The sequence below is a fragment of the Morus notabilis genome, unplaced genomic scaffold, assembly GCF_000414095.1.
Source record: "Morus notabilis unplaced genomic scaffold, ASM41409v2 Scaffold583, whole genome shotgun sequence".
NCBI lineage: Eukaryota > Viridiplantae > Streptophyta > Magnoliopsida > Rosales > Moraceae > Morus > Morus notabilis.
Genome location: NW_010366405.1, coordinates 501,520 through 514,724, shown reverse-complemented (window position 1 = coordinate 514,724; position 13,205 = coordinate 501,520). Strand labels below are relative to the sequence as shown.

General features: G+C 36.9%; 1 protein-coding gene across 1 annotated transcript in view; it reads left to right on the top strand.

Annotated features, from left to right (window-relative positions):
• The window catches only part of LOC21402329 (ferredoxin-dependent glutamate synthase, chloroplastic), a 37,467-nt gene extending 24,577 nt beyond the window's left edge, over positions 1 to 12,890 (top strand). Inside the window, exons 19-33 of the mRNA XM_024173576.1 lie at positions 35 to 232; positions 369 to 479; positions 773 to 1,012; positions 1,104 to 1,202; positions 7,145 to 7,240; positions 7,343 to 7,540; positions 7,631 to 7,705; positions 8,850 to 8,978; positions 9,074 to 9,172; positions 10,544 to 10,686; positions 10,772 to 10,865; positions 11,183 to 11,421; positions 11,512 to 11,590; positions 12,054 to 12,137; positions 12,382 to 12,890. Coding sequence (XP_024029344.1) covers positions 35 to 232; positions 369 to 479; positions 773 to 1,012; positions 1,104 to 1,202; positions 7,145 to 7,240; positions 7,343 to 7,540; positions 7,631 to 7,705; positions 8,850 to 8,978; positions 9,074 to 9,172; positions 10,544 to 10,686; positions 10,772 to 10,865; positions 11,183 to 11,421; positions 11,512 to 11,590; positions 12,054 to 12,137; positions 12,382 to 12,549 — 2,052 coding nt within the window. The 3' untranslated portion in view covers positions 12,550 to 12,890. The remainder of the gene's footprint in view (positions 1 to 34; positions 233 to 368; positions 480 to 772; positions 1,013 to 1,103; positions 1,203 to 7,144; positions 7,241 to 7,342; positions 7,541 to 7,630; positions 7,706 to 8,849; positions 8,979 to 9,073; positions 9,173 to 10,543; positions 10,687 to 10,771; positions 10,866 to 11,182; positions 11,422 to 11,511; positions 11,591 to 12,053; positions 12,138 to 12,381) is intronic.
• The last annotated feature ends 315 nt before the right edge of the window (positions 12,891 to 13,205 follow it).

Here is a 13,205-nt window from a genome sequence, read left to right as displayed (position 1 = left end):
AAGGTTAACTTATATTATTTAAATTTAACAATAGGTTCTCCGAGATCTTCTCGAGTTCAAAAGTGATCGTGCCCCAATTCCTGTGGGAAAGGTTGAACCAGCTGCCTCCATTGTTCAGCGCTTCTGCACTGGTGGTATGTCACTTGGAGCTATTTCAAGAGAAACTCACGAGGCAATTGCCATTGCAATGAACAGAATAGGAGGGAAATCTAATTCAGGGGAAGGTGGTGAGGTAGTTTGTTCACCTTTTTCTATGGACATTTTGCAGTCTTTTAGGATGTATCAGTTCTGTCTCTCATTTCTGTCTCAACCATTATAATTACTTTGAAAGCATGGAACTTAAATCGATGTCTATGTTTACTGTTTAGGATCCTATTCGCTGGAAACCACTTACAGATGTTGTTGATGGGTACTCTCCCACACTTCCACATCTCAAAGGTCTTCAAAACGGGGACACAGCTACAAGTGCTATCAAGCAGGTCACCAATTTGTACTCTCTATTTGAAAACATGTCTAAATGTTTTCCATAATGTGATTGTGGGCAATCTGTGGAGCTGTATTGCTCACATCTATGGCTATTTTATCGTGTAATTCATAAGGTGTAGAGATATTTGAGATTATGAAGCTGAATGTGGTTATGTTCATTTGGTTGACGTTAAACAATGTTTTTTCTTTTCTTATGAGAGGGGGAGGGGGGTTGGAAATACTGGTTGAGGGTATCTTATACTCTGCAATTTCAATAAGCAGTTTCTCAAAAGAACTTGTTCTTCAGGTTGCTTCAGGACGCTTTGGTGTTACTCCAACATTCTTGGCCAATGCTGACCAGTTAGAAATCAAGATTGCACAAGGTGCAAAACCCGGCGAAGGTGGTCAATTGCCTGGTAAAAAAGTTAGTGCATATATTGCAAGGTTAAGAAACTCCAAACCAGGTGTACCCCTTATATCTCCTCCTCCACATCATGACATTTACTCCATAGAGGATCTTGCGCAGTTGATTTTTGACCTTCATCAGGTGATGATCTACAGAAAACTGGATGGCCTTAATTGTTTAACAGATATTTGCAATTTCTGAGAAATGATCACCAATTATACTACGTGGACAGGTGAACCCTAAGGCTAAGGTGTCTGTAAAACTTGTAGCGCAAGCTGGAATCGGCACAGTTGCTTCTGGTGTTGCGAAGGCTAATGCTGATATCATACAGGTATCTGTCTGTTTTAACACAAATTTCAGTCCTGCTATGGGTTAGGAGAGCAAGCATATAATGATTTTCTTTTTTCTACTTTTGGGTGCTTCTTTCCCCTTTCTCTCTTTGGATATTAAGTTACTGCATCTACCCACAGCTAATGGGATGCTACAGGTAGCTAACTCAAAAAACCTAAGATTAGAGAGGATAGAAAGTTCAACGAGTTTGAGGTGACTATAACTCCTATATTTGTTGAGTTTTTATGCAAAATAATTAGAAGGTACAATAATTGGTGCCTAGAATTCAAGAAGAATGTATTTCTTTTGTCATTCTGCTTCTAGAAATGGAAAGGCTGAGATCCTCAATAGTTAAAAAACTTTTAGTGATTGAGATATAAGTATGTTATATTGTAGTTTTTTAGAAGAAAAAGAACTTACTTTCTTATTATTAATATGCGGAATTTAGAAGCTATTTATAGGCATAAAACTAACTCAAAAAATCTATCCTAATCATGAAATCCTAATTGGATTCCAAGTCATCCTTATCCGGACCTAATCAAACATTCTATCTGGATTTCTAAATTTAAAAAACAGAATCAAGGAAGAGATAACTCCTAACTTTTAGAATGATAATCTCCTTAAGAGATAATTTCCTAACTTTAAAAAACCGTAGGTCTTCGACACTCCCCCTCAAGTTGGTGCATAGATATTTATCATGCCCAACTTGCTGATAAGAAACTCAAAGCTTGGTCTGAATAATCCCTTCGTGAGAATATCAACTATTTGTTGTGTTGTTGGAACAAACGGCATACAGATAGCACCTTCTTCTAGCTTCTCTTTTATGAAATGTCTGTCAATTTCAACGTGTTTAGTTCTGTCATGTTGCACTGGGTTGTGAGCAATACTGATCGCAGCCTTGTTGTCACAGTAGAGTTTCATAGGCATCTCTATTGGTTTCTTCAATTCCTCAAGAATCCTTTTTAACCACAACATTTCACATATTCCATGAGCCATTGCCCAGTACTCAGCTTCTGCACTACTTCGAGCTACTACACTTTGTTTCTTGCTCCTCCAAGTGACTAAGTTTCCCCAAACATAAGTGCAATATCCAGATGTAGATCTTCTGTCTGTGACGAAATCCGCCCAATTTGCATCTGTGTATGCTTCAATTGTTTTCTGCTCGTGTTTGTCGAAGAGGAGTCCTTTCCCTGGAATGCTTTTCAAATACCTTAGGATTCGATATACTGCCTCAAGGTGTTCTTCATGTGGTGAGTGCATGAATTGACTTACCATACTAACTGCGAACGCAATGTCTGGTGTGGTATGAGATAGGTAAATGAGTTTTCCTACCAACTTCTAATATCGTGTTGTATTTACCGGATCTATCTTTGGCATCTCCCAACTTCTGGTTAGGGTCCATTGGGGTATTAACAGGCCTACATCCACTCATTCCTGTTTTTTTAAGGAGGTCAAGGACGTATTTCCTTTGTGAGACAGCATACCCTTTTTTGAACGAGCAACTTCCATTCCCAGAAAATATTTTAAAGATCCCAAGTCTTTGATCTCGAATTCTGAAGCTAGACTTTCCTTCAAACGACTCATTTTAGCAGAATTATCTCCAGTAAGGATGATATCATCCACGTAGACTATCAAAACTGCAATTTTCCCGTCACCGGAGTGCTTGATGAACATAGTGTGGTCACTTTGGGCTTGGACATATCCCTGATTTTTGATAGACTGAGTGAATCGTTCAAACCAGGCTCTTGGGGATTGTTTGAGTCCATAGAGTGATTTTCTTAGCTTACACACCTTAGAACCAAAGTGCTTATCAAATCTAGACGGTGGATCCATATAAACTTCTTCTTCCAATTCTCCGTTTAGAAATGTGTTCTTCACTTCTAACTGTTGAAGCGGCCAATCAAGAGTTGCTGCAATTGAAAGAAGTACTCATACGGTATTCAGCTTTGCCACCGGAGCAAAGGTCTCGAGATAATCAATGCCATAGGTTTGAGTAAACCCTTTAGCCACCAACCGTGCTTTATACCTTTCGAGAGATCCATCAGAATTATACTTGATGGTGAACACCCATTTGCAGCCAACTGTTTTCTTCCTTCTTGGCAGATCCGTTTCTTCCCATGTGTGATTCTTCTCAAGTGCTTTCATCTCTTCAGAATTGCTTTCCTCCACTCAGGAACTTGTAAAGCTTCTTGTACATTCTTTGGAATTTCCACAGAAGTGAGATGTGAGGTAAATGAAAAAAATGAAGGAGAAAGATTCTTATATGACACATAGTTAGACATGGGATGTTTAGTGCATGACCGGACACCCTTGCGGGTGGCAATCGGAATATTGAGATCATCAAATGACTCAGTACTAGCACTAGGGATAGACTGTATGGAATCACCAAGGGGCTCGGGACTGGAATTTAACAAAGAATCAGATTGATTGTTACCTGGTGTTGGTTCTTCCCTCAGTTCGGACTCATGGCCTTGTAGAGGATCGGGACCTTGTTTCTTTGAATGCAGTTCCTCCTTGAATAGACCAAGAGATCTGTATTCTTAGTACCAGTCTTGTTCCCATTTTCTGAGCTGTTAAGATTCTGATTTTGACATGGCAGTAGACTGCTGGAATTTTCAATATGTAAAACATCGTTTGTTGCATACATATTTTCCGGTTTTTTAACATGTGAATCCGAATTTTTAGTCTCAATATTAGGAGTATGTGTTGATTCTATTTCAAAAACATCAAAAACATCATTAATTCCTAATTTGGTTACATCTTCACTTGTACTCTCCCCCTGAAGATGAGTAGCGAAAAAGGGTTTAGATTCAAAAAAGGTTACATCCATGGTAACAAACATTTTCTTAGAAATTGGATCAAAGCATTTATAACCTTTTTGAGTCGGTGCATAACCTACAAAAACACATTTTTTAGCTCTAGGGTCAAGTTTTCCCCAGTTATGATCATGAATGTGTACAAAGGCTGTGCATCCAAAAATTTTTATAGGAAGTGTAGATGATAACCTAGATTTTTTGGATAGCAACTTGAAAATACCTGTAATGGTGTTTTGAGTTTCAACACCCTAGTTGGCATCCTATTGATAAGGTAGGTGGCTGTGAGGATAACTTCCCCCTAAAGATACTTCGGGACCTTATTTGTGAAATGTAGTGCTCTAGCTACTTCTAGGAGGTGTTTATTCTTTCGTTCAGCTATTCTATTTTGTTGGGGGTGTCATTACATGAGCTCTGGTGAACTATGCCTTTTTCTAGGAAGAATTTTCCCAAAATCTTGTTAAAATACTCTTTTCCATTATCACTTCGAAAAACTTGAATTTTTGTTTGAAATTGTGTCATCACCATTATGTAAAAATTTTTGAACACCTCTACATCTGACTTTTCTTTTAGTAAGTAAACCCAACTTACCCTTGTGTGATCATCTATGAAAGTGACAAACCATCTCTTTCCCGATGGTGTTGTGATCCGTGAAGGCCCCCATACATCACTATGTATTAATGAAAAAGGTTTTGAAGCCTTGTATGGTTGTAATGAAAATGTGGTACGATGATGTTTAGCTAATTCACAAAATTCACACTGAAATGAAGATGGATTTTTATTGCTAAATAAGTTTGGAAACAAATGTTTTAAATATTGAAAACTAGGGTGACCTAACCTATAATGCCACATCATTATTTCATCCCTACTAGTAATAGAAATAGATTCAAGACAAGTACTATGTGTTGGTCTTCTTGATTTGGATCCATCTTCAAAGAAATAAAGTCCACCAATCTCTCTAGCACTGCCAATCGTCCTCCCCGAGGTTAGTTCCTGAACTCGCAATAAGATGGATAGAAGTTAGCTTGACACTTATGATCATGAGTTATTTTGCTTATGGATAATAAGTTACAAGACAAATTTGGAACATGGAGGACATTATGAAGTGTGAGAGATGGAGAAACGCTGACTGATCCTATTCCAGCTATGGCTGAAAAGGATCCCTCTGCAATTTTGATCTTTTTATTCCCTGCACACTGTTTGTAGGATGAAAATAGTTTTGAAGAGCCAGTCATGTGATCTGTGGCTCCAGAGTCAATAATCCATGGACAAAACATATTAGATTTTATACTAGAGAGAGTTGTAATGAGATAATTACCCTTTTGAGCTAAAGAACAAGAAGAATTTGAAAATTGTGAAGATTGAAAGAGTTTGTACAGATGGTCTAGTTGTTCCTTTGTGAACTGAGTTATTTCCGAGTTGATTTATTGCCTTTGAGAATCCTCACTCATGGTTTGGAATGCTTTGCCATCACCTCCATTCTTCTTTTTAAATTCTTCGGTTTGCCATGAAGTTTCCAGCATGTTTCCTTTGTATGCCATGGTTTTTTGCAGTGATCACACCATGGTTTCTTTTTCTTTTCTTCCTCTGGATCAAATCCTCTAGAGACTAGAGCCGAACTTTTTGCTTCAGGATTGAGCTTCGGTTCTTGGGTTTTTAGCATCACTCTTCGCCTAGCATCCTCTCTCCTAACTTCTGAAAACACTTCTCTGATAGATGGTAAGGGTTTTTTTCCTAAGACCCTTCCTCTTATTTCATCTAATTCTTAATTGAGTCCTACTAGAAACATGTAAACTAGATCATTCTCCTCTCTTTTCTTATGCCGCACACTATCAGTAGGACAATCCCATTAATCTTCATAACACAAATCCAATTCTTGCCATAAAGTCACCATCTCATTGTAGTATGTTGTGACATCTCGATCTCCCTGCCTGGATTGCCACAGCTTCGTTTGTAGTTCAAAGATTTGTGATGAGTTTTCTAGGTCTGAGTACATCTCACATACAGCTTCCCACATATCTCTGGCAGTTGGTAAGAATAGATGAGGTTTCCCAATAGCTGGCTCCATTGAGTTGATGAGCCACGTCATTATCAAAGAGTTCTCGGAACGCCATTATCAAAGAGTTCTCGGATCGCCATAACTTCAGATTCGGATCACCCACTGCTAGTTTTTTTACCTCTCCGGTTAAATGGCCAAGTTTCCCTCTTCCATCAATTGCGAGCTTCATGGACTGAGCCCACTCTAGGTAATTCTTGCCATTTAATTTGTGAACAGTGATCTGAAGAGAAGGATTTGCATATGCTGCTAATGGATTTGTGCCGCTGGTCATGGCAGTGGTTCCGGACTGCTCATTCTCTGCAGAATCCCTTGAAGAAGCAAAGGTTCTACTTGCTCTGGTCATGGCAGTCTTTGCCATTAAAATTTAAGAGCTAGCTCTGATACCATGTAGTTTTTTAGAAGAAAAAGAACTTACTTTCTTATTATTAATATGCCGAATTTAGAAGCTATTTATAGGCATAAAACTAACTTAGAAAATCTATCCAGATGATGAAATCCTAATTGGATTCCAAGTCATCCTTATCTAGACCTAATCAAACATTCTATCCGGATTTCTAAATTTAAAAAACAGAATCAAGGAAGAGATAACTCCTAACTTTTAGAATGATAATCTCCTTAAGAGATAATTTCCTAACTTTAAAAAACCCTAGGTCTTCGACATAAATTTAATTCGTTTGTTTGTTTATTAATTATTATAATATCGCTGACAAGTTGGTTAAAACTAGAATAATCGTTGAGAGAAAGGACAAGTTTTATCAGCCAACTTGGCAACTTATATTTGAAATTTGCATTGTCACATAAAAGACTCACCATGTACTGAGGATACTGAAAATTTGTCAAAATATTTATGTTTCGTTGCACCTCTTTTTTTGTATTTCTTATTATTGAAGGGCTCAATTTATGCATGTTTGTGATGATCTTTTACTATGTCCTCAACAAAGCCTCTTTTTTTTTTATACATCAATTTAACTTTGAAATTAGCTTTTATCTTTGCGTGTACTTGTATTACGAGGAAATCCTTGAACAACACCTAAGACAAAAATATTGATTAATATTAATTTGCTTGGACAGATATCCGGGCATGATGGCGGTACTGGAGCGAGCCCTATAAGTTCTATTAAGCATGCCGGTGGTCCCTGGGAGCTTGGAATTACAGAAACACACCAGGTTATTATATTAAAGTTGGAAATTTTATACTGTTGATTTCTATTCTGATTGATTACTTTTGAGGCCCTTCTGTTACTAATAATATTTGAAATGATTTTACAGATACTTATTGAAAATGGTCTTAGAGAAAGAGTTATTCTCAGAGTGGATGGTGGCTTGAAAAGCGGAGTAGATGTTATGATGGCTGCAGCTATGGGTGCTGACGAGTATGGCTTTGGTTCTGTTGCAATGATAGCTACTGGATGTGTCATGGCCCGTATTTGCCACACAAATAATTGTCCAGTTGGTGTCGCCAGTCAGGTATATGGAAGATTGTTACTCAATAAGTTAGTCGCTTTCTGTTAGATTTGGCTGTCACTATATTATTACCTTCGTGAACTTTGTTTTCAGAGAGAAGAGCTGCGTGCGCGGTTTCCTGGAGTGCCAGGCGATCTTGTTAACTTCTTCTTCTATGTTGCTGAGGAGGTAATCTACCGTCCTCCAGTTTTAATATTTATCTTGATCTTTATTTTTTGTTTTTATGTTGTTATGCTTTCACTCAGTCAGTCAGTTATTTTTTAAATGCCTTAATTTCAAAGTAAATGGCCGTTCTTTAGCATTTCATAGGAAAATGACTCTTTGTACTTTTCTTTCGTTCAGTGAAGTTTTGTTTTTTTACCCCCCCCCCCCCCCCCAAAAAAAAAGAGGTGGTTAATCAGTGATATCTTGATTTATGGTTTATTACTAATTAACTAGGTGGTTTATCGTTGATAAACCAAATATCAGTCAGCGCTTAACCAATTTCGACAGATCTGGTCCTTATTGCTGAAGGAGTTTTTTTTTTTATGGTCATCCCTAGGAGTTGTGCTGAGTTGCTTGAATTCTCCCCCTCATAGAGCCTTCGTCGCAGGGGCTCAATCTTGTGGAGGGCCGCTACATTAGCTATTTGTTGGGCATTTGGTTAGAAAGGAATAGCAAAATTTTTAAGGATCGCAGGGAAGATTCTTTGGTGTTGTGGGACAAAATTAAACACTGGGTTTTGTTATGGGTTTATTGGGACAGAGTTTGGTCGACCGATATTTTTGGATTTCGTTAGGAATTGGGCTCCGTTCTTATAGTTTTCCCTCTGTTTTTTGGTTGAGTTTGGTTTCTATTTTTATCCCCCTTTGTATTTTTGGAGCTGGTTTTGGTGTAGAAAACTCTTCCTTCCTTTTTACTGCACCCCTTTTCTAATAAAGGTTTCTGTTTCTCTTCCAAAAAAAAAAAAAGTAATTTACTTGTTTATATCTAATAAACCATTGGTAAATCAATAATAAACCGGTTTATCGGTGATAAATCATTGTAAAAATGGTCGCTTATCTTTAAAAAAAAAAGAGTTTGGCCATTAATTAGAAAAGGGTGGACAAAACCGGTCATCCACCTTATTTTCTCATATGTGAAGCCAGTTCTTTATTATTGAAGTAATTATACATAAAGACTAAAGCCATTTTATCATAGTCATTGTCATTATCGTTGTTGTTGCTGCTGCTGCTGTTGTTGTTGTTGTTTGCACATTCTTTTGGTGCAACCCTGTAACCTGTCTTTTTCTCAATATTTCTAATGTTTTTCTGCTTCTGAAATATTTTCCCAGGTAAGAGGCATTTTGGCACAATTAGGATATGAAAAGTTGGACGATTTAATTGGACGGACGGATTTATTAAGACCACGTGATATATCTCTGGTGAAAACCCAGCATCTGGATCTCAGTTACATTACCTCGGTAGGCTTTTTGAACCTGCGTTAATTTCTTTTCTCTGCATGCATGTTAATTTCTTATTTAATATTATACGGCTTAACTTCTCATTTTAATTACAGAGTGTCGGGTTACCAAAATGGAGCAGCACTGAAATTAGGAATCAGGATGTCCACAGTAATGGTCCCGTTCTAGATGATGTTTTACTGGCAGATCCAGAGGTACAAGATACTTTTTAACTGATGTAGGTTCTTTGAGTTAATAATAATGCATTTACCTACTTACTACCTCTAGATTCAGCTGTATTGACCTGATTTGTCGACGGCCTTCAAATGGATAGAAATTATTAGCTATCCGTTCAATGGGGTTTCCGAGTAAACTCGCATACTGTTTGTGTACTTATATTGGTATTTCTCAGCATATGATATCATTCTATGTTGAAATCTGAATTTCTTTTCTTTTTATCAATGATAATTATAAAAAAGCAGAGAAAAGGATGCTTGCTTGGGCATATGTAGAAGACAGATTTCATAGAGCACATGAGTTACATAAATTGACACCAGATGCGAACATAGTGAAGAAAGAATTATAGAAAGAAGAATGAGAGGGAGATATAATCAAGGGAGACAATTTCAATTATATGTTCTATTCATCTTAGTCTTCAATGATTAACATAATAACTATATATAGACAAGCTATTCTCATTTGACTAGGAAGTTAGAAGCCTAATTCAAAAAAAGAGTATTTGGTACGGCTGCCTCTTGAACTGTTCAATATTGGTAAGTTATCCCTAAACTTTTAATTGTGGAAAAATACACCTTGAATTTAACGAAATAAATATTGTAAAGTGCCCTAAATCGATGACAGCTGTTAAACTTTGGACGAAGGCATCCTTGTACACATTACATGAGCTCATTTGAAGGAAGAGACTAAAATTTAAGATGACGATCGGAGTACATCATGTCATGTGTATGAAGGAGTTTTTCTTTCAAATTTCAATGTTATTCATCAATTGGGGGTACTCTCTAGCATTTTACTAAATTCAGGGGTAATTTGCCACGATCAAAAGTTTAGGGGGGCAACTTGCCAATTCAGTCAAAGGACTAAAACCAAATAAATATAATTAATCCAAATTGATGTGAATTTATTTATTTATTAAGTTTCTTTGCTTTCAAAGATAAATCAAATATCCCATTGTCTAATATCATGTTCCATATCATACTGTCTATGCAATTTTGTGGAATGTGGATATCTTCCTTTATATTATTCTCTCTTTAGTACGTAATCCAAAGTTTGGCAGAAAGCTTTAGGGGAGCACACTCTAGTGCATTTATGTACAAATCATGAAGTTGAAGATATGCTGCTAAAAAAATTGAAGAGAAGAGAGGGCAAATAAGTTTGATTGTAAACACCTGAAATGAAGAGTCAATCTGAGACAGTTGATTTGAAGAGGACCCTTGAAGCTCTGAATTTTATTTTGTTTTTTAGTGCAAGTATTTTGTGCAAAAAAGATGTATTATTCTGCTATTTCCGCTGCTAGTAGTTGTTACCTCTAGCCCTTTGCTGAAATGTTGTTGTTTGTATTTGTGTAGATATCGGATGCCATTGAGAATGAAAAGGTGGTCAATAAGAGCATAAGTATATACAATGTAGATCGTGCTGTTTGTGGACGCATAGCTGGTGCAGTTGCAAAGAAATATGGGGATACTGGTTTTGCTGGGCAGTTGAACGTAACGTAAGATGTTATAATTTTCCGTAAGAGTGGCCGTGATATTGACTGCTTTAGATGCAAGCTGAATGAGTATTCCTCATATCTTCAGGTTTAACGGAAGCGCAGGGCAGTCATTTGGATGCTTCTTGACACCTGGAATGAACATTCGGCTAGTTGGAGAGGCTAATGATTATGTAGGAAAGGTATGATGATCAAATCTTCTCTCATATAAGCTAACATGACAAAGGCTTGAATCATTTGATTCGTTCAATTGAGCTACCTTTTAAGTTGATTATATGGTAGATTGCATTGTTGTAAATTCCTTCAAGATTTAACCTTTTTTAGGGTAACTAACATGACTCCAAGAGTGATATTCAGTTGAATTATCCCAAGATAAGCTACTTGATGTTCGAACCTTATTAGATAACATTTACATTTGCTCTAGTCTAAGGTTAGAATTTAGTTCCTCGTATTCATTTTTGCTGATATAAATTTGGTGCTGGCAAATAAACGTGTCAAGGGTATGGCTGGAGGTGAGTTGGTTGTTACACCAGTGGAGAATACTGGGTTTTGCCCGGAGGATGCAACTATTGTAGGAAATACCTGCTTGTATGGTGCAACTGGTGGTCAAGTATTCATTAGAGGGAAAGCTGGGGAGCGATTTGCTGTCAGAAACTCACTTGCACAAGCTGTGGTTGAAGGAACTGGAGACCACTGTTGCGAGTACATGACTGGAGGATGCGTAGTTGTACTTGGAAAGTGAGTAACTTTTCTCTTCATCTGCCATACTCTTACAAGAACATTAACAGGAACGGGTTAGAATTTAACTGCTATATTGACTTATGACAGAGTGGGAAGAAATGTAGCTGCTGGAATGACTGGTGGTTTGGGATACATTCTTGATGATGATGACACTCTTATCCCCAAGGTACATTTACCCTTATTCTCTCTTTTTTCTTTTTCTTTTTTTTTTGGTGTTTCTATTATGTATCTTGTCCTTTCCAGTTCCGTTACAACTATCATTACAACAGTTTATTCTTCCTTTGTTTGCTTCATATTTTATTCTTTCTTCGTTCTAGTACTCCTTTTCGTTAATTTTCTTTTTCTGTAGTTTTCTTCGAGTAGTTTCAATTCTTATAGCAGTAGTGTCATGATTTTATGAGATCAAAATTTTCCCAGCATGCATTTCATATAATTTCCTGTTTTTGATCTTCGTAGTTCATGTTGGGGAAGCAATATTATTTATGCACATTTCTTATTTCCTCCCTTTATGATAAAGTATATATTACACATTTCCTAATTGAATGCAGTCTATAAGTATTACTTGCTCTTGTCTAATATACTTTTTCTTTCAATCACCATATCAATATTATGATCTGATACGTGAACAGGTAAATAAAGAGATTGTAAAGATCCAAAGAGTGACTGCCCCCGTTGGGCAGATGCAGTTGAAGAACCTTATTGAAGCCCACGTTGTAAGTTCACCAAATCAACTGCATGATCAAGCATGCATGTGCTTATGCATCTTTAACTAAAAGTTTTTAAGTCTGAACTAGTATTACGGATTCCCCGACTTTTGGGCTCCACATCATTTTCTTTTTCCCCTAATGAAACCAAAATATGACTGTATGTTACGACTTTCTATGTTATTACATCCTCTCTTTCTAAAGGTTTCATTTCCAAAAACACTATTTTGATTTGCTATTTTATTTGGTGAAGGAAAAAACTGGAAGCAGCAAAGGCGCCACTATTTTGAAGGAATGGGACAAATACCTACCGCTCTTTTGGCAGCTCGTTCCGCCCAGTGAGGAAGACACCCCGGAGGCCAGCATCGACTATGACAAGACAGCTGCTGGGGAGGTGACTTTTGCAGTCCGCTTAGAGTAAAACAATCAAACAATGGCAAAGACCATAATTTAAACAAAAAAAAAAAAAAAAAAGAGCTCCAATTCCACAATGTACAGGTGGGAGATAGAAGGTGATTGACGAGATTGAATTTTCCATTGAACACCTGCACTAGCTGGTATTAATGGAGCATATCAACATCATGAGGTGACACGAAGTTATACTACTGGAGAATGAAAACCATACTTTGGGAGTTGCATATTGATTGTGGCATAAAATGTAAATACAAGCTTGTTCATATTTTTCCAGTCTTGAAAGCTCTTGCTGCTTTTTGAATCCAAGCTAGTTCAGATTGTTCAACTGTTGCCAAAGCTTCGGGGAATTTTTTTTTTTTTTTTTTTTTTTTTTTTTTTTTTTTTGTCACTGCTTTATGCTACTTCAAATAAATTAATTCATGATGAGCTTTTACTGGAATTAGATAAATCAATCTTGCATAAGAAAAGATGTCTTCTATATTTTTCATTCCAATTCGACATTTTTTTTTCCGTAGCTCGTCATGCAATATTTATTTTTAGTGATGCTCTATCCATTCGCTGATTATTCTGATTAGTTTAAGTTTTATACCAAAAAAGAATGAAAACAACAAATTTCTTGACGATGGAACATGTACATCCGAGAGTTTAAACATGATTTGTGGA